Source organism: Danio rerio, chromosome 14 (genome assembly GCF_052040795.2).
Source record: "Danio rerio strain M-AB ecotype USA chromosome 14, GRCz13ab, whole genome shotgun sequence".
Lineage (NCBI taxonomy): Eukaryota > Metazoa > Chordata > Actinopteri > Cypriniformes > Danionidae > Danio > Danio rerio.
Genome location: NC_141034.1, coordinates 38,854,186 through 38,880,000, shown reverse-complemented (window position 1 = coordinate 38,880,000; position 25,815 = coordinate 38,854,186). Strand labels below are relative to the sequence as shown.

The window sequence follows — 25,815 nt, the reverse complement described above, 5'->3', positions numbered from 1 at the left end:
ACCAGATTACTGTTGTGTTTACGATAAGGAAAAACGCTAAACACATGCGGGCATTTCTTCTTTCTTTCTTTTTACTGAACTGTTCTGCAGTAACAAAAACAGAAGACGCATTAGAAACAAACAGATGGCCAACCAAAAGGTAACTTTGGGTTATACAAAGAGTGGTCAACACAATATACATACATTCCTGATATGTGAGCCCCGTCTCCCACACAACACACTACAATTACTATGGTATAAATACAGCACTGCCACATAAAAAAGAGAGAGATCGACTTAGAATGTCACTCACCAATTTTATAATGTTTTAATCAGCTATAGTTCTAAAATATGCAGATCTGTTCTCCTCTTAGGGCTTCTTATGCAGTCTTTTTGCCATCTTGTGGAACATCAACCGTCTTTGCTCTGCTCAGTATGACATGTCTCTCAGAAATTATAAATATGTTAAAATAAGCACTATACTAATAAATAAACTGCATAGTTGCAATCTAAACAACTACATTCTTGCCTAAAAAAAGTCTCAATAGTACATTATGTTGTCCAAACTGTAATGAGTTTATTGATCTGCTCTATCACGTTATGTGGGCGAAGTAATACACAAGAGTGAAGAAGCTGTACAAGTTCTGATATTGCAGAATATCACAGCTATCAGCCAATCAGATTCGAGAACGAGACAGAACTGTTGTATAAAAGTAAATAAAACACATCTGACCTTCTAACAATAACACTAATTGACTAACAACAATAGACTGGGTATTTTCATATTAATTTTGTTTTATTTTGCTGTTTTGATTGCTGATTTTCTTATATTTTACTCATTTGTAAGTTTACTTGTGTATCATTATTATTATTATGTTCATTTTTATCATTATTATTATTCATTCATTCATTTTCTTGTCGGCTTAGTCCCTTTATTAATCTGGGGTCGCCACAGCGGAATGAACCGCCAACTTATCCAGCAAGTTTTTACACAGCGGGTGCCCTTCCAGCCGCAACCCATCTCTGGGAAACATCCACACACAAATTCACACACACTCTCATACACTACGGACAATTTAGCCTACCCAATTCACCTGTACCGCACGTCTTTGGACTGTGGGGGAAACCGGAGCACCGGAAGGAAACCCATGCGAAGGCAGGGAGAACATGCAAACTCCACACAGAAACGCCAACTGAGCCGAGGTTCGAACCAGCGACCCAGCGACCTTCTTGCTGTGAGGCGACAGCACTACCTACTGCGCCACTGCCTCGCCCTATTATTATTATTATTATTATTATTATTATTATTATTGTTGTTGTTGTTGTTGTTGTTGTTGTTGTTGTTGTTGCTGCTGTTATTGTTGTTGTTGTACACTACTGTTTATACATTGACTACAATTTAGTTAAAAAGTGAATATTGTGGAAAGACGTTTTACTCCTAGTGTTTAAAGTTTAATTGAAGTAAAATGTGTAGTATTAGGAAAATCTTAAAACGTGTATTGAAACTAACTCTATTTGTCAAAATATAATTAATTCCTTTAGCAATAGATCTGAGTTTTGTTATTGGGAATAAGGACAACTGTGATGCTTCATTTTTCTCTGGAAACTTAAAAGAGCACAATTTCTTTGATGTATTTAATTTGCTGTCAAAATGTAAAAGTATCAACTGCTCATTTGATTGATTTATTGCAAGCCTGTTAGAAAAAAGTATTTATTTTTCACTTTGTAAAAAAACACCAATAGTCTTTTGACAATTACGTAAAGTTAAAAACAAAAAAGCACTTTGAAACCTTGCATGTTCAGTCTCCATAACACAGTTGTGATGTCATGTAACAAATAATTGTTGTCTTACTGCCATTAACCTTTCGGTGTCACCAAAAAAATCTTACTGACATCAAAGTATTCCTTAACTATTCCTTACTAGTGTGCATCAAACAGATGTCCATGAGATTTAATCCAATAACACATTCTTAAACCATATCATCTTAAGGTGTGTTGAATGAGCATATGGATGGATTATAAGTATTTAGCACTGCACAATTATAATTACCCACCCTTGTTTTGTCTCAGGTTCAGAAGTGTGGCATCCTGTGTGTAAACAAGCATCTCGAACAGAGAGGAAACTGAGAGTGAGTGTCTTTTTTGTTCGTGTTAAGTCTTAAAAAGCCTATACATCTCAATCTCAAATCTGCTATGGTATTTTACAGCTCAGGCGCACATCAGAAGCCTCCATCTCTCCTCCAGGTTCCAGCATCAGTTCACCCAGCAGAGTCATCTGTGTAAGTAGCCAATCGCTTCACAAAGAGTTGTAAATGTTTTTAAATTTTTGATTTTCCGTTTATAATGATTAAATAAAACATCATGTGGTCATTTAAATGTAAGGTCACTGAAAAAAGTGGCTGCATTAATTCTATGAGTAGAATCAAATTAGCGTTTTCTTACATCAATTAAACTCACTTAAAAGATTATTGAAACATTACAGTTGGTATAGTTTGAAAATAAAGCTGAAACATTATTGATATTATATTTTTTAAGTAAAAGGGACAATTGAATCAAAATTGTAAGTTCTAATATAATTGATTCACAATTTATTCATGTCAGTCAACCTATTTATTTATTTATTTGCATATACGTTTTTATTAATTTATTTGTCTTTAATTGAATGCAAAATGCATAAAAATATTATATACAGTAATCATTGAACCCCCATGTAGAATTAATCATATACATTCTGACAGAATGTTAATGTCAGTGACCTATTATTTTAATGTTAAACCAACATTCACTTAAAAAAAAAAGTCTGTGGTCAGCAAAGAAATTATTTGAAAGCAATTATAATTTTATTTAGAAAGGATGCACTAAAGTTATACAGTAAAGATATTTATAATACTTTATAAACTTTCTGTTTAGTCCTGGAGACAAAGTGTTCTTGAGGTCTCCCAGAGTTCTTCAAGATTCTTTGGATTCATCTTCAACGCCTTCTCCATCTTAGCCTAGACAAACTCAATAGTGTTCATGTCTGGCGACTGGACTGGCCAAACCTAGAGTACTTTGACCTTTTTTAATGTCAGGAACTTTGATGTGGAGGCTGAAGTATGAGATGAAGTATGAAGTATGACATCCCCTCTGGTTTGTACAATAATGTAATGGGCAGCACAAATGTCTTAATACCTCAGGCTGTTAATGTTGCCCTCAACTCTGCAGATCTCTTGCACGCCCCATACTAAATGTAACCCCAAATAATGATTTTTCCTTCACCAAACTTGACTGATTTCTGTGAGAATCTAGGGTTAATGCGGGTCCAATAGGTCTTCTACTGTATTTGTGATTGGGATGCAGTTCATCAGATGATTCATTAGAAAAATCTCAACTCTCTACCACTATTCCAAATGATCGACTAGAAGTCAAATGATTATTTGTTGCTCTTACAACTGGGATCAAAGACAGGACTTTTATCAGGTAGTGTAGATTTATTTCTAAAGGATCAGGTTGTTAAAGATTCAGCAATGCTACAAATGCATCAAAACAGACAACAGCCATTTTACATACAGTAGTTTCACAATATAACTTTTTTTCACTGTGAATTTGATCAAATAAATGCAATGTTAGTGAGAATCTTGCTGATGGGAAATATTGAGTTCTAAAAAAAAGTGTTTTAAAAATCTACGTGTTTGTGCTACTGCTAAATCATAGCAATTGTAACACAAAAATGTAGCCTACAGACTTTCAGGGAATGCATGTACTGATCAAATTGGATAGCTTGAATGCACTGAAGGTTGCTTTGGATTAAAGCTTCTGTCGAATGCATAAATGTAAGTATTATTGGCCATCCCAAGATGGATGCCTCTCATGCTTGAGTTTATTGGCTTGTTCATAATGCATTTATATGCGTTCTGCAGTGGTGTGGTCATTAACATCACACGTGGAAGAGAAGGCTGGCCCTAGTGTGTAACCTTTGCGCTATATCTGTGTGATTGATGTACGCATAACGCAGTGTAAGCATATGTGCTGATCCACGCTTCGCTGTAGGTCAAGCATGAGAGTGTACATGTCTGAGGTAGAAATTCAATTAGGAGTGAATATCTTAAAACACTCCATGGGATTGTTGGTAAAGGAAGTCACCATCTTTTTAAATGTCAAGTCACCTTTATTTTATAGTTTCGATAGGGCATTGCAATCTTTATTATGTGAAAATTTTTATATTTTATATTCACCCTCATGTAGTTGAATACAAAATATGTTGTTAAGACATATTTTTTTCATTAAACTAAATATTTTTTATATAAGGGCCAGTTATAGGCTATATATATATATATATATATATATATATATATATATATATATATATATATATATATATATATATATATATATATATATATATATATATATTTCTTTTTTTTTATTATTTATTTTATTTTTTTAGCAGTGTTTTAAATTGGAACAGCAATAAAATAGACCTTTATTTTGATGTTACATGCAACCTTTTGTTGCTTTCTGAACACTTTTCTGAAAAGACAGTTTTAATATTGTTAAAGCCATAATACTTCTCCCCCCTGCAGTTTGACAATGAATCATTACTATTGATGGGTTGCATTTGGAAATATTGCGCACATTTCGGTACAATATTTTGAAATCAAAATGAACATAATTAAGCATGCTGCAGAAACACCCTAAAAAGCATCCCATGTCTTCAGTGAGGATGACATTTCCCATTCACCCTCATGCTGTTCCAAACCCATCACATTATTATTAACCTCCAGAACCCAAAGGAAAGAATTTTGAATTTATTTTTACCATATTTGGGAGATTTGTGTAATTTCCACTGAAAGTCTTGTCTATCTAAAAGTCTGACTTATCAAATTGTTTATAAAGAGATGAATTCATATGATCAAATTGTTTAATTCAAGTCTTCTGAATTAATTCATTTGATTTAAGTTTAAGTTTACATATACAGTTAAAGTCAAAATTATTCACCCTCCAGTGGATTTTGTTGTTCTTTTTCAAAAAAATTTAAATGATGTTTAACAGAGCAAAGATTTTTTTACAGTATTTCCTATAATATTTTTTCTTCTGGAAACTTGCCAAATTAACCTAATTAAGCCTTTAAATTGCACTTTAAGTTGAAAATCAGTAAAATATTATCTAAAAAAAACTGTTAAAACTGTTCAGACCAGGCTGGGTGCAGTAAGACCAGAGGGTTACACATATAAAGATTGATTCATTAGATTTTTGAATGGATCTGTTTTTAATGTAGATACAGAAATGTCTCATTTAAATATTTATTAGTTGTGAAAATATATATAAAAGTGTTTTGGAAAGGAACACAATCTGTGATGCAAACTTACCCTATAATAAGCGGCCATTAATCAGTTCAATAAAGATCAACTTCGATTCAGTTTCATTCAGTAACGGAGTGAAGTTAATTATTACATATAAAACAAAAACAAGTGTCACTTAAAAGTGTTGTTTAGACAAGTGTTTCTCAACCACCTCCCTGAAGGACCACCAGTTCTGCACTTATTCAGATCATCAGCTTATTAGCAGAGACTGAAGGACCTGTAATGGGTGTGACAGACAAATGAGACATCCATAACATTCTATGTTTGTGGTTGAGAATCACTGGTTTAGACTCCATCAAAAAAAATAAATAAATAAATGCAAGTAACAAAACTCCAATCAAGTGACTGAAATGGAGATTTAGTTTGGGTCTGGTGTAGAGGTCTGCATTCCCGGCTCCCGACTCCCAGGCAGCGGGACAACAAATGCTGAATATAAACGGGAGCAGTCGGGTTTGGACTAGAGATCTGCACGGGACTAAATTTTTAATCCCGCTCCAACCAGGTTTAAGTCAGAACCCTCCCTCTTATTCACACACACACACACACATAGAGAGCATGAAGCTCTCTCTCTCTCTCATTCACACATAGACACACACATAGACAGCAACAAACAAGCCAAACACAGCATCACGCTTTCTAATTCACACACATACATACGCATGCTCGCTCGCTCAGGAGTCGGGAGCTATATTTAATTTACATCAGAGTTACCGACCGCTCCCTCGCTTTATTCTAAGATTTGGAATGCAGACCTCTAGTTTGGACTGAAACCTGACAGGAGCGGGATTAAAAATTTAGTCCCGTGCAGATCTCTAGTCTGGCATAGTTCAGTTCACCCAAATATGAATATACACTGGATCACTTCATTACATGACTTTCTTTGCTCTGCTTAACACAAAACAAAATATTTTAAGGATCATTTAAACTGTATAATGCAAAATGAAACTCAATGGGGACCTGACATTTTACACCATTAATGTGCTTCACAGTTTCAATTACATTGTTCCAGCAAACGTGCCTCCAGCTCATCCTGTGTTGTTGACATTGTCATCGCCTGTCACCATTGCTGTTTTTTGCAGTCTTGCTCATGGCGTTTGACGTGTGTCTGAGTGAGTGTGTGTATCTGTCCTGTGTCCTTCTCCTCAGGCAAAAATGGACAACGAGATCCTTGATTACAAAGACTTGGCAGCGCTGCCTAAGGTTAAAGCCATTTATGAAGTGCAGAGGCCAGACTACTGGTCCTATGAGTCGAGTCACAGATACTGCTCCGATGACAGGCTAGAGCGCCTCAGCTATGGGGAGGTACAGGACCACTAGAGCCCCATCGCGTCCACTCTTAGCATGTCTCCCCTCTGTTGCTGAATGACCTGGTCTTAGCTGAGCTTAGCATAGCTTTTTGTCTGTGTTTTTTCATCTATGTCGCATTTGTTGGCTGGCTGTGTGGCTATGTTTGTGCATTTCTCCAACTGCTAACAGTCAGTTAGCTCATTTCCACTGCATGGTGTGGCTCAGTACAGTTCAGTGTGACTCGTTTTTTTATGGGGATTCTACTTTGTGCTGTATCTGGTGTGTGCATTGTAAAAATAATGAAATTACAACAAATATATTTATGTTTCTTTCTATTTTAATAAGTTAACCAGGTTTCAAGCTAAATCTTTGAGTTATACAAAGTTTAACTTAATATTTTTGAGTGGTGTAAGTTGAGATGACAGGGAGCAAGATATTTTTCAGTGTGGTTTCGAAGTAAGCTATATTGTTACTAAAATGTGTTTCGTAAACACTGCAGATCAGTTGTGTATTTTCTTTACATAGAGTAAAGATATTTTTATATGCTGTATGCTGAATTTGGTCATTATATAACACTGTCTTCATCCATTAAGCCATGTTAAACATTTATCATGTTAAAGCATTGTCACATTAAACTTTAAGCATGCAAAATATGTTGAGTGGTGCTACAAAAGAGCAGTATAAAAAAGGATGATGTGACATAGCTCAAAAAGGCAGTTTAATTTCTTTACGTCTTCTGTTGGTCTCATGAATTCACTGATTCGTATTCACAGATCCGAGTTTACCAAACTTGAACTTTGCTCTTCTGGAAATTGCCTAATTTCTTCCCACAGGTTTTGTGTTTCTGGTCTGATGCAGTTACGGATTACTTTTTTGTGACCACGACTTTGCTTTACACTCAAAAAAAAAAGTATTTTGCTGTTTGTTCAAACTTCTTATTTAAAATCAGTGTAAACACACAATTCTTAAGTTTTCTGGAGGACAACTTAATTCAGATTATTTCTGGAGTTCATTTAAATGCTGAAATATATGTCTGTAAGTGCTCTGTTTTTACTAAAGCTCTATTTTGGAAATACTCAAGGGTCATTTGATTATAATCAGTTTTATACCACCTGTATTTTGTTGTACAAACACCTGGTGATGTAAATAGGATAATTTTGCTAAAATTCTATTTAAATTAACTCATTAATAGATTTTTCTAATATGCATATTAAGATTTTGTATAGAATATGATGCATTAGTAAAATTTTACTGCTGACTGAATTGAACATGTTAACGTAAATGTGAATAAATATATATTTTCCTCTCTTTGTTGCAGTTTTACAAAAAAGAAATGATATTGAGAAGAACAATTGCCAGTAAAGTCAAAGTTACCCAAATTCTTTTCTGCTGTCTTACGCTATCTGTTAAACTATTACATAACTATAAACAGTGCATGCTTTTACATTTTAAAAATGTGGGGGACACCTGCATACTGTCTTTGTAGTTGACTTTTTATAATATAGAAAAGAGCAGTGCACTGGGGCTATTTTATGTTGCTAGGCAACTACAAAATCAACCTTCGAATCAGCTGTCCTGTCAAATCAGAAGGCTACCTTTCAGTTCATTTGATTGGACAGTGGGAAAAAACACATTGATGTTTAGTATTTATTTGCTTATTTGCTTTTTGCTTCAAGTACTAAGAGCACTCAAACAAAAAAGCACAGGCACAGCAGGGGATCAAAATGAAAGCAGCACAGGGTGCGGAAGCAGCACACAAAACAGTCACTGCCAATATTAAACAACAAAAAGGCACCAAAAAAAGCCTTTATATTTTAAAATGGTGGTGTCATGGTCAATAGACAAAGAGCAGATGTTCCTCTAATTGGCAGCTGACAAACAGTTTTAGTGATGCATGGGGCAAGCAAGAGTAAAAAGGTGAAAAAAAAAGTCAGTCGCTCAGCTTTTGGAGATGAATGTCTTCCAGAGAATCTACAAACATGTATGTCCTTAATCCCACCCACATTGAAGCAGTCCTAATTTGCAGTGGAATTGCAAACAGAGTAAAGATGTACATGTATATAAAAGCTGAGTTGTCTGAGCAGAGCTGAGACATACCATGGAGTGGAAAAGCAGCTCATACAGTATGGCTGCCTTTAGTTCACTTTTGGGAAGCTTTCTGAAAAATGCTAGTGATTTATGTGGTCTTTTTTAAGGGATAGTTCATGTCAAAATTAGTGTCAGTGTGTACTCACGATCTCGTTGTTGCAAACTATATGATGGTTTCCTAAATATCAACGAACACATGCAAAGTAATAATTGAGTTTGGAGCAACATAAAGGGGAGTAAATGATGACAGGATCTTCAATTTTGGCTGAACTATTCCTTGAATTTCTGCTTGCTGATGGGAAATATTGAGTTCTAAAGTTTTACAGGAGGTATAAAGAGGGTTGATCTGACCACAGTGGCTCCTTCACCTGCGATCCCTTTTTCTTCTTACTCCACACACATCAGATGTCATGAGATCTCTGATTTACTATTCTAAATCTTCCTTCTTTTGGTTTTGTCTCCACAGTCCTTGGGCACACTCTCCCCTTATTCTCAGGTAGACATTTAGATTTTTGGGAAAATACTCTGCATGTTTATGTATGTACAGTTGAAGTTAAAATTATTAGACCTCCTGTGGAATTTTAATTCTTTTTCAAATATTTCCCAAGTGCTGTTTAACGGAGATAATATATTTTCAACACATTTTAAGCATTATAGGTTTAATAGCTAGTTCCTGATAACTTGTTTCTTTTGTCTGTGCCATGATGACAGTATGTAATGTTTGGTATCACTCTCTTACTTTAACGCATTTTGTTGAATTTAGCTTATATTCATCTACATGCCAACTAATTCTCATTAGATTATAAGCTGACTGTAAGGTTGGGGTTAGGGTTAGGTTTAGTGCAAGTTGATTTGTACTTTCAAAGTATCTACAGTCAGTTGTGTGTCTGTTAAAGGAGCAGTATCAGCAGATATTAAGCAGCCAGTTTACTAATATTCAAATGCGAAGTAATTGGTATGTAGTTGCATTGCAACTTTTAGTCAAAAATGGGCAATATGGACCATCAAAATAAAGTTTTACCTAATATTCTACTGGTTATTTTATTATATTTGTATTCAACTTATGAAAGTGCCATTTTCAGTGCAATTTGGAGAAAAAACTATGTTAATTAGACATACAGTACATAGTTATTGGACAACAGTGGTTTGTTAAGAGAATATTGATCTTGATATTTTGTTTTTTGAAAAATTAAAAGAAACTGCTTTTAATACCATCAAACTATAAGACATGAGACTTTTTCCAGAAAAAAAAAGTACTGTGAACATTTTCTTGCTCCGTTAAAAAGGACTTGGGAAAAGTCACAGGAGGGTTAAAAATGTTGTATATGAATGCATGTTGAAAACATTGCTGAGAATGATAAATGAATAGACATTACAAAAGTATCTTTGAAAGTCATTTTACTGTGACAAGAATATGTTAGTCCATCTTTTATTATATTTATATTTTTGTTTATATTAATTTGGTAGGTTATAGTAATTTAGTTTTTTATTACTGTTTGTCATAATTAACTTTTCCTTTTTTATTGATTGTTTTTTTGTTTGTTAGGAATTCAAATATTCTTGCCACTGTATTTTTTATGTAACAATATGTCAGCGAACAAGGCCTAATCACTTGCCTAATGTCATTGGAAATACATTTTGCAGTCAAATTTGTAATTTGTTGAAAAGGCTTTCCTGATAAATTACACACAAAAAAACACATAAAATACACAAAATACATTGAATTACCTTTAGATTTTTTTTAAGGCATGAATTATGAAGAGTATTGTTATGAATAATAAAATCTGAGCTTTTTTGGTGTGTTTAGGACATGTATGATAGTATGGACATAAGGATGAGGAGATCCTCCAGTCCGGGCTACATCGACTCTCCCACCTACAGCAGACAGGGCATGTCTCCCATTATGCCTCGCTCGCCACAGCACTACTACAGATACGGTGAGCACACAACAGCATACTCACAGAAAACAGTCCATCATCCCTGATTCATGCTGTTGCCAATCATAAATAAACTTCATGAAGCTGATCAGCATTTTTTGCTGGTGAATAACATGTAGTGGACCAGCACTTATCAGGTTGAACCAGCACACTGATGTAAGCTGGACTGGGCTGAGGACTTTAATGAATATGCAGTATATTGGAAAATATACTGTATACATATCTTTGTTTGCTTTCTTGTAAAAGTATGGTTTGCATTGCAATAACAGCTGATTTGGTAAGTATTAATTTAAGTAACATAAAATTAGTAAACAAGTAAAAAAAAAAAGGGACATTGGCATACTGACCAAGTCTTCATTTATATTATTTATTGAGATTAAGATTTTTTAGTTTTCGTGCTTTTAGTACTTCAAATTTAGGGGTATTTTAGTAAAATTAAGAATTAAACAAATGTAGTTTTTTATTGTTTTAAATGTTTTAAGTGTTTTAAATGTTAAATAATAAATGTTTTCTTTGCAACTAGCTGAAATAAAATAAATTTACAATATAAGTTTACTTTTAAGTGTCAGAAATAATTTTAGTTTTATGGTTTTGATTTAGTTTTAGTAAATTTTGTTCTTCCACCTTGTTGTTTTAGTATCATTAACTAAATATACTTACAAAAAATATTGATAAAATTATTATTATTATTTTGTACATTTTTGTTATTAATTTAAAAGATTTAATGACATGTTTTTTTTATTTTAAAAATTGTTTAAACATGTCTATTTTTATATATTCTTGAGCTTTTATTGACATTTGATCATGATAACGAATATTATTTTGGAAATTAGCTGAATAAAAACACTTTTTTAATGTTTGTTATTTAACGTTTCTATTTTAGATGACAAAAATAATTTTAGCTGTGTGGTTTTGGTTTTAGTTAACTTAATATGTTTTTTAACAGTCAAATAACATTTATTTCAGTTGTGCCACGGCCAAAATGTGTTTTATTTTATATTTAATTTTAATTTTAATAACTGAATATATTTTATGCAACAATAACTGCATTAAATCGTGTGTCACTCAAAAAAGTTATCAAATTTTAATATCTTCATTAAATTTGTATACAAATTTTTTTGGGTGGCAAGCTAACCAACCTAAACAATTCTGGAATGATCAAATTTCGTTTTTCAGTACTTTTATTGTTAAAACTGAAACATTTTTTTCATTAGCTAAAATTAAACAAGACCACAATAATGTTAATTAATTAAATAATTAATTAATTAATTAATTTGTTTATTTGTTTATTTGTTTATTTGTTTGTTTATTTGTTTGTTTGTTTGTTTGTTTGTTTGTTTGTAAATGTATTCAAAAATTTATTTATTAATTTATTCAAGAATTTATTCAGAATTTATTTATTTGCTTGTTTATGAATTAATTAATTAGTTAATTTATTTATGTTATTATTTATTTAAATTCATGTTGACTTTTATCAAAGTATGTTTTTTTGTGTGTAAGAAATGTTAGGCTGTTATTAGGGGCGTGTTCCACCATTCCACCCACATCTTATCCTCTGCACTCGTCTGTCTGGCACAGTATGTCTTTTCCTCAGTTTAGAAATGCATACTGTCCCTGCCTGGCTAACCTCGGATCATTGATCAGATGATTCACACCGGTGTGTTGATGATGACTGAGTGTGTGTGTGTTAGGAAGTGTGCACTCATGCTCTGCTTCTGTTACTGTCATTGGCTTGGGGCTTTCGCTACAGGCACTGAGAGTGGCAGAAGTTCACCCTATTACAGTCAGCTAGACGCCCGGTCCAGCACGCCCACCACAAACCAAGCTCCCAAGCATTTCCATCTGCCAGGTAGGCCAGGCCTCGACATTCACCTCATCGGCTGCTGCCATCACTTTCATACTCATCCAGCACTATAATTCAGTATAAAATTAACCCATAATTAAAGGGGACATATTATGCCTCTTTTTTTCTTTTTTTTTTCTTGTCCCCAAAATGCCTGGGATGTTTCAGGATGAAATATAACACAGATCATTTATTATAGCTTGCATCCCTTTAAATGCAAAGGAGCTGCTGCTTTTTCTAGAAGGGTTATTCTGACACTCCAGAAACAACAAAACAAATGAGTCTCACACAGCTAAAATTTTATGACCAATCATTTAGAAACATTTTAGGAATGCAGGATATATCAGCAACCATATTGATATGGGCCGATAAATTGTCCGACTAATATTATCATTATCGGTCCAATACATTTTTTTAATTGATATAATATTTTTTTTATTGATATCTTTATGCTGATAAATGATGTATTATTTAAGCTGATTTAACCACTTTACGTGCTTGCTGAAAGTGAACTGAATATAAAACAATTAAGTTGTCCCAAAAAAAAATCAAGAACTGTGAGGATTTAGCTCATTTTAGGAAAGTTGTTGGAGCAAGCAGCAAAAAGATTTTTTTGAATATATATATATATATATATTGGCTATTCGTTTCAAATCTCAAAAAGCTAAATTGGACCAGTTATCTGTTTTAGTGAAAAACAAATCCATATTGGTGCATTCCTAAAATATTTTCACAACTTGAATTGACCTACTTGTTTTGGCTATGAAGTTTAGGAATAAAGTGCTGCTATTGAACAACACATCTTTAAGAAACAGCATTGAACAGACCCCCATTAGTGAAGCAGTAGAATATACAAGACTTTATACAGTAGAATATACAAGACTCTTTTACACAAATTTATCAAATTGTTACTTTTTAAATATGAAATTTGACCACAATGTTCGAAGGCTTCTTTTACACTAATATGTTTTAGTTTTAAAATGCATAAGTTTTGCTACAGTTACGTTTTCCGTCCACACTACCCTGGAGTTTTCGAGCCCCAAAAACAAAGCTTTTTGGGAAGAGGAAGAGGTTGTTTTCTGTTTTAAAACACTGCTGCTTCATGTCAGTGTTGATAGGAAAAACAGAGACATCTGAAAATTGAGATTGGGACTTTTATTCTCAATATTAAGTACACAAAGTTGAGTTTTTTCAGTCTTGCATGCTTTGCTTGTAAATTCAGACATCACAAGTTTGAAATAGAAAACAAACCCCCCAGTACACGTCCAGTGAATCTTCAAAGGGAACAGTGTACTGTATAAAGTCATTCATATCTGGCTACGTTGTTTCACTGTCGTAACAACAAGATTATTTTCATTTTGATATTAACAATTTAGCAGACAACAAAAATGTTAAGGCGTCGTGTAGCTACACACAGTATTTATATCACTGCCGTCTTTACTGTATGCATATTTATAACAAAACAGAGCCTATAACATAACTGCATCCTTTCATTTTCATTGAAAAATATAAAACATTCCCTGTCTCTTTTGCCGAGTTTAGTTTTTACCTTAGTTTTAATAATCAATAATGGCAATCAATAATACAATACGTTTACACAATTTAGGAAATATAGGTGAGTAATCAGTCAAATGTGCAGAATTAGTGTACGTGGTTACATAAATCAATATTAACTAGGGATGTAACGGTATTGTAAATACCGTCATACCGCAATATTAATTTTTTTCGATATTAGGTCTTCTGAGAAAATTTGCTCAGGCGAATGAAGCGAACGGGAGGTAGCGAAAACTACAATTCCCATCAGCCCATGCATGACCATCATCCCTTGCGGTCTGTTGTCGCTACAGATCCAGTAATGCGGAAATGGAGTGTGCTGATAGAAGCGGGGATAAAAAAAGAGCTGGAAAACTCTAAAGCGGGTGTTGTCGCCGCGCGCGTACTGAATAGCGGTGTTGTTGCGCGAGTTCTTATCAGCTGTGTTGTCGCGTGCGTACTGAATAGCAGTGTTGTCGCGCGAGTTCTTATCAGCTGTGTTGTCGCGCGAGTTCTTATCAGCTGTGTTGTCGCGTGCGTACTGAATAGCGGTGTTGTCGCGCGAGTTCTTATCAGCTGTGTTGTCGCGTCACATCTAACAAATATAGTGAGATGAGATCCAGTGGAAAAACTGTCTGACATGAGCTTCTCTCATCTGGGGTTTGTGCTTAAAGCACCCTCTGACTGCCTGGAGCTCAGATGTCCAGAGAGTGTGTGTTTGGTCACGTGATGTGCATTTTCAGCAGTATAGTGTGGATGGAGAGTTGTTCAGAAACGCTGGGTGAAATGCCAGTGTGGACGTGGATCATTTTCATTCTAAAACACAGTTTTGAAACTTAAATGTTTTAGCGTAAACTGGGGCCTCAGTGTCTCTGATGTTTTTGCTACTGTATACCACAAACATTGTAAATCTATAGCTACTGCAGTGAGTACGTATAAATGCTCTGTGGCTGGAAACTTGCAGATTTAGGAGCAGTAATACACTGTATAATAACAATAAAATGTTTTACATCACTAGAAGGAGAAATCTGAAAGCCACAAAGAAAGGTGAACCGTTTCCATACTGTAGATGCCTCAGATTATAGCACTTAAGCAAGGAAATGGCCAGATTTTGATAATATGTCCCCTTTAATGGATCAAAGTCTCTGTAACTGTTCAGTCAGTCTATACTATACATCTATAGTATGGTTCTACTCCATTTGTGAACCCTTTTTTTGTGTTTTCACCGTTCCACTCTCCTCCACCGTACCCCGAAGGTCCCTGGAAGCCTGAAGAGGAAGTAGAAAAAAAGCATTTGCTGCCTTTGCTTTCTTCTGCCTGTCACCGACATCTCCTCCAAGCTTTATTTTCTAATCTTTTCCTTTCTTCTCAGCCACAGGGGAGCCCAACATCTACAGGAAGCCTCCCATCTATAAGAGACATGGTATAGTGTGCCCGGCCTCCCTTGGCCTGTCTTTGCTCTCGCTCGGTCCTGAGGCTGTGTGGGCTCACGGGAAAGATGTGTCTGATTAGTTTTAGCGTCCTGCGGAAAATCATTTAGTCTACAACAAGAAGTAGAGAGTAAATAGAGATCATAATATATTTCTAGAGGATTTGGTGGGCAGAGTGAAAGTGTGAACGCATTTTAGAAGTTACCTCATACAGTTGGATGAAAAATGTTTGTTAGTTTCATATATATACATGCATGGTCCTTGAATTCAATCTGATCTCTTTTTTTCTTTTTTGCTGCGGATCACAACAATAGGTTAATGCAATCAGCTTAAACAAGCAGTAGTATTATTGGAGATAGCTCGAGTCAGTTTAAAACTGCAGTATCAATGCTGGTCAAGGCATTTTTTAGACTGATCCATATCAGGCTACATGAAACAGATACTTTATTTTACATCAGCTCATGCAGGTGTTAAAGGTGAAGACTACAATTTGTGACAGGAATGCACAATTAAGTACAGCCTGCAGTGTGGAAGTAAGTGTGGAAAGTACAGAAACAGCGCTTTATTCATAACCAACAGGTTGAAATAGCACCAAAAGCTAAATTGAACATATTGCTTCTGTGATATGGAGTTACTGTAGTTGTATTCACAGTTTATCAATTCAGAGAGAAAGGAATACCTCACTCTAATGACACATTTATGTTCATCTATTAACTTGTTTTAACTAGTCTGGTTATTGCTATTGTAATTGATGGGAACCGTAGTTTTTAATATGGTTATGGTTTCTGTAATTAGGAACTTATTTTCATTTTTTTGATTAAATTGTTGTGTTTGAATAAGGTAAAGTTTAAGTGCTACAATCCTATAAATAGTTATAATAAATAAGTCGAAATACTTTATATATATATAATCTCACACTAACCTCAACTGTTTGTATAATAAGAGAAAATATATTTAGTAAGTATTATTTTGTCATTTTAATGCATTGCTGTGCTGTGTATATAGTTGTTAGCATACACATTGGATTGATTTGAATAAACTTATAATAATTATAAAAAATAATAATTAATTACACTTACATAATAAGTGAATGCTGCAATAATGCAAATGTTTCAGTAACTCCAGATAAGACCTACAGAACAGTTAGCTGAAATGTTAAGCCAAACTTTTTTTTATCATATCAAATTTTATGACCAGTTTATACAGATGCCCATGTGGAAGGATTCCAATACTTTTTCATGCAACTGTATGAATCAAGGCCCTGATATACAATATTTGGTTTATGTCATCAACATTGCTTGATTTCTCCTAACAAGATGAAACACGTATGATATTACAGATATAGATTGTGCTGCACGCTAGCTTGTATTTAAGTTCATATGTCATATTAACCCTTAGATCCATGGAGTAGATCTTTATTCATTATAATCAATATTGCAAGAAAGCAAATTTGAAGGTGCTGTATGTAAGATTTGACTGTTATGAATCAAAGAAATACCGTAATATATTTGCAGATATTTAAGAAACATGTTAAGTGAACATATTTGCTTATCTGAAAAACAATGCTAAAGTCAGATATTCTCCTTTGAATTTGAACTTCTGGTTCCTTGTCAGAATCTCTCTTTGTTTTGGTTTCTATAACCAGCCAACTGTCAGTTTACCCAATTATATTTCAGCACTCTAATTGCACTTAATTATATTTCACACCAAACATTCACTGTAATATTTTATTTTCAAGATTTAAGGTAAACTATCTGCTGCTGCTTTCAGTATGGCAATAAATGTCATATAAAATGGTATTCAAACTCACGTTTGTAGCATTTAACACTGTATAAAGCATAACCAGTACCTGAGGGGATCATTGTCTTAGAAGTTTATTCTGTTGTTCAGCCATGAAAATTTTAAATTAATTCTAAAATAAACATTTCTGATCATAATTAGGACAAAAACTCTTTGTTATGGAACATTATAGTCATTCGAGAAGGCCTAATGAAAATGTGTTTTTATTTTGGAGTGCAGTACCAAGTTCAACCACTGGGTGTCAATCTTACATACCGCACCTTTAAAAATAACATATTTTTCTAATATATTGTTTTAAGTGTATTCACCTTATTCTCAGCTGACAAGTGGGCGCTGCCATTTGAATCTTTTTGTCTCGCGACTTCCGGTCACATTCACTTCCATTCATTTTTTGACGTTAACAACTGCTCGTTACGCTGTTTGATGTTGCAATTTAATATTTTCTTATTATATTATGCTACTTGGTCTGTGTAGTCATGCAAACATTTGTTTGTTGAGCAAGTAGTTTGGCCATTTTCTGCCGTTTATTATTCCTAGTCATTTCTCCCATAGGCGACTGAATCGGAAGTTCTAAGACAATCGCGAAAACAGGCGCACTTCCGCATTTTAGAATAAGGTCAATACGGTAATATGAGACCTGTGATATGTAATAATGTAACAGAATTCTTTTTCTGCGCAACAAAAATATCTGATATTCTAATTCAGGTATAATTACAGCAGCCATAAAACTAAATAATATTATCACCAAAACTCAAAATGGTTTGATTGGCTTTATTGTTGAGCAATTACTGTATGCATTTAAATATACATGCTACTGTCTCTTGATGCTGGATTTGGCGAATAAGCTGTAAGTGATCACGATTCTGATTTTAAAGACATTGAGACTTATAGTTGTACATGGTTAAGATTGCGAATTAGAGCACTCTGACTGTAATATTGATAGTAAAATGGGCTGCTCGGATTCAATCCATTCAACTTTTAAAATGTAAAGATATATCATGTATTTTTCCTTTGGAATTGTAATTCAAATATCACAAGAGTTTTACACATTTGCAGCCTTTAGAAGTCCATCCATGATAAATATAAAGGTCCATGTCACTAAAGACTGCAATGATGATTGGCGTTCATAAGCATTCATGCATTTAAGGGTTAAAAAGAAACTGTCGTACTATGGGTGGTGTTTAAACATTCCATTTGCGTATTTCTTGCATCTTTTTACTCCTAAATAAAGAAAAAAAGATGAGTATATCAGGGTCTTTTGGTGGAAAAGTTGCCCCCTCTGCTTAAGCATCCAAATGCGTCCTGCTTTCGTTCCTTGCATGACAGAAGAATGTAGAGCTGGCACGAGCGCATCCTTCCTTCCACAGGAGGGTGATGAAAAAAGGATGAGGCTTGCTGAGGCATGATTAAAGCTTGCCATGCCCCCCTCTGCCGTAGATCAACTGGGAAGTGTCTGCATTAGATGCCACACTGAAAGCCAAGTTAAGCTCAGTCCTGTTGAGAAACCACTGTTAGGAAGGAAAAGCCTGTTTAAGCATGAAATGGTTGAGTGTGGAAGTCTAAACATGACCTACTCTGTTAATTCTTAAAGTGGTGGCCATTTTGCTTCTCTAAAAGGATGGTCACACTACACTTTTGTTTCATTTACCTTTCATGACAAGAAACACAAGATCAAGACAATTTTGTTGCGTTCAAAAAATCAAGTTTGGTGCAAATAGACTAGTTTCACATTTCCGGGGGTTCTTGGTAGTGGAAGTTGTCATAGTTAAACTTATGCCTCGTTTCTACTGAGTGGTACAGTACGGTTGGTACAGGTCACCTTTATCAGGTTTGTGTCTCCACTGCCAAGGGTACCAATGGTACCATTTTGGTGGGCGTGGTGTTAGGCAGAAAGTTGGAGTCTATGTCATTTTCTCTTGAAGTTCACATATCATAAAAGCACTTCTTACTAAGCAAATGCTTTATATACATAAATACTTATGTATAAATAAATTATTTGAAACATATATAGTCAGTACAAACCTCTCATCTTTATTCTTCACCAGCATATGTAATGTTAACATCTTGTTAAAAAGTAATTCCGTCATTCCGAATTTATAATAGTTCAAAAGGTGATGATAATAGTTAAACATGGCAGTTTGCGCATGTTTTAAGTTGCTGAAAGAATCATTTGCTCCATTGTTTTTTTCAGGTTTCTTGTTTGTTTGTTTTTTTTGCGTGTTGCTCTCGTGTGTCTGTCATTTTCTGAAAGGATCGAATGTCAGAAGAGCTTCAATAATCACGTGCACATTATTAACATCAGCTTAAGAAGTTTGTTATTTCCAATAAAGATGCACATGCGAGCTCTCTGAAGAAAGTGAAACCACGCTACTCTTCTTTTTGGCTTTGTGGCTGTTCATCAAGACAAAGAGAAGATTGGTTTGAGCTCGGGTTGACCATGGCTTGTTGTTATATGTATATATTATAACCGTGTAATGTCTCGGCTATGTATTTAAAAATGGCGCTTCTTTTGTTTTCATTCTCTGTACTTTTCTCTGTAAACCAATAGCGTTCAGCTGCGTGTTTAGCTCTGCCTTTTGGTACTCTTTTGTCGTGCTAGGTACCCTTTGGAAAGGGTTCTTGAAAAGAGGAGAACAGTACGGTTCGCTTTTTGGCATAAAAGTGCACTGTACTGTATCACTCTGTGGAAATGGTCCTTTAGGGTGCAGTAACTGGGAGAGTACAACAAATCATTTTATTACAATCCTATTTGCTGAGATAATAATAATAAAAAAACTCCACAATGGTGTTTTCAAGACTTTCAGAAAAAGGAAAAAAAATGTGTAAGACTGATGACAGCAGCCAGAAGATTAAAAAGTCATGATATTAAAAACTCCTTAGGATTTAAGATGCTGATGACCGTTAAATGTGTCAAATGTAGTCTTGTTAAAAGGGTCTATTGGAATCACATAGAGAATTGTTGTTAATACAAATGTCTCAATGGGCTTTTAGCTGGTTTAAAATAATGTGAGTTTAGGAGAGGTAGATTTGAAATATTTTGAATACAATTTGTTGAATTACGTTTATTTTTTGCTGTTGTTACCACAGATTGTGGCATTATACGTTTGGCTTCAAGACTAGCGTGAGCACAGTTCAACAGTTGAGAATACATTCATTGTGACATATGGAAGAGAAATCCTTCAGGCAAATTCCACTTATTTATGTGCATATCTCTATCTGTTCATTCATAAATTGACTATAGCCCCTTTCACACATACAGACCTTTCCGGAAAATTACCGGCAATTTTCCGGAAAGGTTGTATGTGTGAACAGGTCCTTTTTGAAAATACCGGTAAATTCGTTCTGGCTATTTTCCGGAAAGAGAAGTTGTAACATTACCGGCAATTTGTCGGAATGCTGCGCTGTGTGAACGCAGAAGGAATATTTCCGGAATAAGCGCGTGCACGTCTAGAACGTGCTGACGTAAGACTTCTGCTTTAGCCAATCACAACAGTCAGACGCATTTACGTCCGCGCGGTTTGTGAGAATAAAAGCCTTTGAATATTTTTCCAGACACATTTAGCTGCTAGAAGTTAGTCAGATCACGTTTATATGTTCTCCTTAATGCCAACTGTGCAAATAATCATCGATAAGATGCTTATGATAAGCCGTTGTTTGTTTACCTTCAAGCTTTGCGTGTGCCCATGAAACAGCCTGTGAGCGGCAGCACACGCACATATTATGAACATCTCGAAATGCGAATATGATCCTGTGAAAGTTGTTTACAATATTGATCATCAAAAGAGTTTGTAATTTAGTCAAATGTTTACAAATACAAGCGCAGCCGTTTAAAGCTCATTTGTGGTGAATTATGTCAGAATTTACCGGTATTTTGGAATGGATGTGTGAATGCTCTTTTCCGGAAAATTTCCGTAACGTCCTCGCCTGTGTGAACAGCGCTTTTTTGAACATACCGGTAAAGTCGTTCCGTAAATTTTCCGGATATTTTCCGGTATCACTGTGTGAAAGGGGCTTATATTACACTTTTTTGTGAAGTACATTAGTTAGAATCTTTTTCTAATGAAATCTATGCCATGCACTGCCATGAACTCTAACATTTTTACAAAATGATACAGTAGTAGTAATACATCTTTCCCTTAACTGCATGTTCTGTGTGTGTACTTATATGTGTATGATGTAAATATAACATATGTGCATTACAGGCTTGTTCCCTTTACCAAACTATTATTGATATTTATCCTAAACTGAGTTTCATAATATATAGAGTTCAATTTTGAGAATTTCATCTAGACTCAACTGTACTTACAACAGATTCCTGGACCTAGAAAGCTTTTCATCCCATTTCCAATACAAATTTCCAATTATATGTTTATTCATTCATTTATTATTATTATTATTAAAAAATTAAAAACATGTAGGCCCAAATGGAATCTATTGACATTTTAAAGTGTAATTTTGAGAAAACATTCTGAATTTTAAGATATTGGCTTCAACTGTCATATGGATGTGCAGAATTGTCTGTATTATTTTTATTTTTGTTCTAATCCTGTAGACATTTTCTTCACAGTTCTGACCTTTTTGGGGATAAAGTCTGTTAACTTTTGTGGATTACATTTAAGAGAGCAGTAGACATTCAGTAGTTGCTGACAGCATCGAATTAGCTAAAATGTTTAAAAGACAAACACACAATTGTCAAGGGATGTATAAAACTTTTGTGAATGATGGTGGTTCAAGGTCTTCAAAGCTTCTGGCACCGGATCTGTGTGATCCTGCCAATTAGCGCAGACAATATACAACCGCTGAGATCTAGAGTGCATAAATGAGATGAATTTGCTTCAGAGATTTGCACAGAGCCGCACTAATACTGTAGATTTATTTACTGGCCAGCTCCGATACTTGCACCGTCCATCAAGTTAACTCCGAAGAAAGGTCAGAACCGTCTCCTACAGCTTGTTAGATTCGTTTATTTCATATTTGTGTGTGGTTTAGTGTGTATTTTGGTGGTTATCCTCATGATACAAGCCTGTAATGAACACTTTAGAAGGAATATTTTGCTACCCATATGGTGGATCAGCGTGACTAAGCGAATAGTGTCATATTGTTGTATCTGTTTTTAAAAGAAGAAATAAAATCATCATGCAAGTCGTTTGTTTTTCAACCATATGGGTACCAATCTTAATATCTCACTGAATACTCTTTGGGATGCAAACATTTCCTCCCTTATTCTTTTCTTTTTTTTCCCTTGTTTTCCACCCCTTACCACCTTAAATACAATTCCCTCCACCTCTACTTTCCTCGGTCACCTTTCACTCTGTAAGTATTCGCTCTCCCTGTGCACATCCGTTTGTCTGTTTGCCCATGTGTTTGTTCAATCTCTAGTCCCTCATTTGCATTCTGTCTAATCCCTATGAAGTCTTTTTCCAGTAGGGACTGTTAATTTGTGTGCGGCCTGTGCTTCAGTGTTTGTGTTGAATCTTCTCATGTGTTTTTTTTTTTTTATTGATGAGAGTTCAGTAAAGTTTCTATTTTTTTCGCTATAGATGTACTTTAAAGGCATTGTGTGTAATTTCTAATAATACTCAACTCTAGATTTGAAGTGTTTTGGTGCCTATTCAATGTTTTTTATTTACAGTATATGAGTGCAGATGCTTTGCATTGAGTGTTGTGGATTGTGTCACATGCAGTTACATTTGAGATTTCTTTGTTTCTTTCTAACTTGCTTACTTTATGAGGTCCCTTTAACACCTAACATTGGTATGAATTATATCTGTAAGGCACATATGGGTACACATATCGAAACATACATTTTTGGTATGAGTATTTCAGTTCAGTATGCATGTGTACCTTTGTCATTCCGTTTTTCTTTTTTTGTTTTGTTTTAGTTTGTTGTACTACAGAAATAGACATCAGAGAAGAGCACTCCTCTAAATATTTGCACTGTGTCAGGCTATATATTCATTATATATTATTTAACCTGTTAGTGATACTCCTATTAAGTTTTTATTTATATAAATCTATCACAAAAGCAGTTACAGTTGGAACGAATTGAATTAAGAACTTAATTGAACTTTTTTAAAAAAATTATTAATTAGCAGTTTCCATATTTAGTGATCCACAAATGTTTTCAGTTTATTTACGGTTGTGAATTGCATTATGGGGCCTTGAAGTAAACCATTGCTGTAAAATATTTTTTTGCAGCAGTGAAGCCAGACATTTAACAGTCTTTCCTTAACTAATGTAAAGTTATTAAGAGAATCATTATTTAACAACATAAAGCAGGGATCAAGATCAAGTTGCAATTGTGTGATATTTTAAAATACTTGAACTACATGTTTCCAGAATTTGGATATGACCAAACAGTCTCAAAACATTAACAAAAGGTACCTTTAGAATTATTGTTACACAGACTGCAGTTCAGATTTGGTAAAAGTTTCATAAGATGATATTTATATGGGGTACAATATATTTTGTGTGCAGTTTTGAAATGGATAAGAATGTGCGAGGAGCGTTGACTTTTTATGTTGAAAATTTAACTATTCAAAAAACAATGTATAGGAAATCATATTACAAGGTTTTTGTAGCGTAATATACAACACCAACCCTGACAATATATCACTTCAAACTATTAAAAATGTTAATAATAGTCACTTTTTCTAAATTTTCAAGGGTAAAAGTCCATTATGCATTTTAAGTGTATATAAATATATATAAACTATGAATAAAAACTATATAAATACATTTTAAAAAATTCCAATTTAAGGATACTTTTTACAGTGTACATTCTCAGAAATAAAGGTACATGAGCTGTCACTGGGGTGGTACCTTTATAAAAGGTACACATTTGTATTTAAAGGGTCCAAATTGGTACCTCAAAAGTATTTATTAGTACCGAAAAATTTTAAGAGAAATACATTTGTACTTTTTAGGTTCTAATATGTTAATATGGACCTTTTAGGTACAAATTTGTACCTTTTAAAAAGGTACCACCCCAGTGACAGCTCGCATACCTTTATTTCTAAGAGTGTAGATATAACAAATGTATTAATTTGGATGTTGTCTATTGTCTCGAAAAATACCTCTGTGGATAGATGTTTTTATTACCTTTTTTTGTTATTCACTAAAACCCCAATATCTTTATAGTCAGATTGCATTACAGTATGTCTGTGAGATCCAACAGAGATCTGTTGTCCCTGACAAAATTATAATTTGCATAAACTAAAAAGCAAGATGTTTTAGAAAGTAATAATTAGCTATTTATGAATGATCTGGTCTACTGTGTTTATATCGGTTTATGAAGATTCAAAGTAAAGAAAATGGAACCAAACAGTTTTGAATTGTCCACACAAAAACAAAACCAGGACTGAAAACTCCACGTGCAGTTCAGTTTGAGCATTTCATTAAATATTGTTCATCAAATTGACTGATAAAAGTAGGTAGTAATGTATCCGTGGGTTCAATTGTGCATGGTTTGGACTGTGCATTCTCTGAGAACACATACTAATGTAAGGTGTAAAGGAGACCTAGTTGTACTGCCATCTGTTGTTAAATCACATCGTTTTCCAGAGGTGTGATTCGGAAATTCATACTCTCCCCACAGACAATCACTGCAATCCAGCAACTAAGAGCAAGACCAGTGAGGACATTGTCCAGTCCTCCAAGTTCCCATCAGCCTACTCGCCTGAACACTACCAGCACTCAGAGTCTGATTACTCCTACTACACCAGCTCTCCTAAATGTGAGTGATAAATATATGCAAAGTCTTCAGAGGCGTGCTCAGTTCACTGCATACAGTATCAGCCCTTCACAATCAATCACATATAGAGATGCCTGTAATGAGTCTATTGTAGAAGTGGTCTCTTTATTGATCAGGGGTCACCACAGCGGAATGAACCGCAAACTTATCCAGTATATGTTTTATACAACGGATGCCCTTCCAGCTGAAACCCAGTACTGGGAAACACCCATATACTCTCAGATTCACGCTCACACACTATGGCCAATTTAGTTTATTCAATTCACTTATAGCACATGTCTTTGGGGGAAACTGGAGCACCCTGAAGAAACCCACGTGAACACTGGGAGAACATGCCAACTCCACACAGAAATGCCAACTGACCCAGCCGGGACTCGAACCTTCTTGCTGTGAGGCGACAGTGCTAACCACTGAGCCACCGTGCCGCCCAAGAAAAGTGTCAATTTGAATAAAAATAAATTCTAGTTATCAATAAATAGACAGTCAAATCAAACACAAAGTGGAAATCTTTAAAATGCTCCAGTGAATGAATATTACATATGTATTAGTAAGCTGAGTTGGTTTTATTTTATTTTTTTTGCTGTGCTATTTTCTTAAACATAACAAAATCTTTTATTTGTACAAGCTTGAATTGAATACTATGCATGATATGATTAAAATACCCCCACCCCCACTAAAAAAACCCTAAATGTTTTTGTTTTTTGGGATTTATTTATTGTTTATTTGGAATCCTAGTCTTAAAGCTAAAAATATTTGCATGTTGAGGATGTGAGATAAACTTTTAATGAAAGTTACACAGATAAATATATATATTTTATTGCAT

At 34.5% G+C, this 25,815-nt stretch overlaps 1 protein-coding gene across 51 annotated transcripts in view; it reads left to right on the top strand.

The window, feature by feature from the left end:
* ablim3 (actin binding LIM protein family, member 3) overlaps nucleotides 1-25,815 on the top strand; it is a 131,459-nt gene that overhangs the window by 88,783 nt on the left and 16,861 nt on the right. For 5 of the 51 annotated variants that reach the window (XM_087280681.1, XM_087280678.1, XM_087280679.1 and 2 more), the window contains 8 exon segments: nucleotides 2,050-2,108; nucleotides 2,187-2,258; nucleotides 6,468-6,623; nucleotides 9,163-9,192; nucleotides 10,504-10,633; nucleotides 12,384-12,482; nucleotides 15,382-15,432; nucleotides 24,855-24,974. In XM_087280681.1, coding sequence (XP_087136807.1) covers nucleotides 2,050-2,108; nucleotides 2,187-2,258; nucleotides 6,468-6,623; nucleotides 9,163-9,192; nucleotides 10,504-10,633; nucleotides 12,384-12,482; nucleotides 15,382-15,432; nucleotides 24,855-24,974 — 717 coding nt within the window. 51 annotated transcript variants of the gene reach the window in all.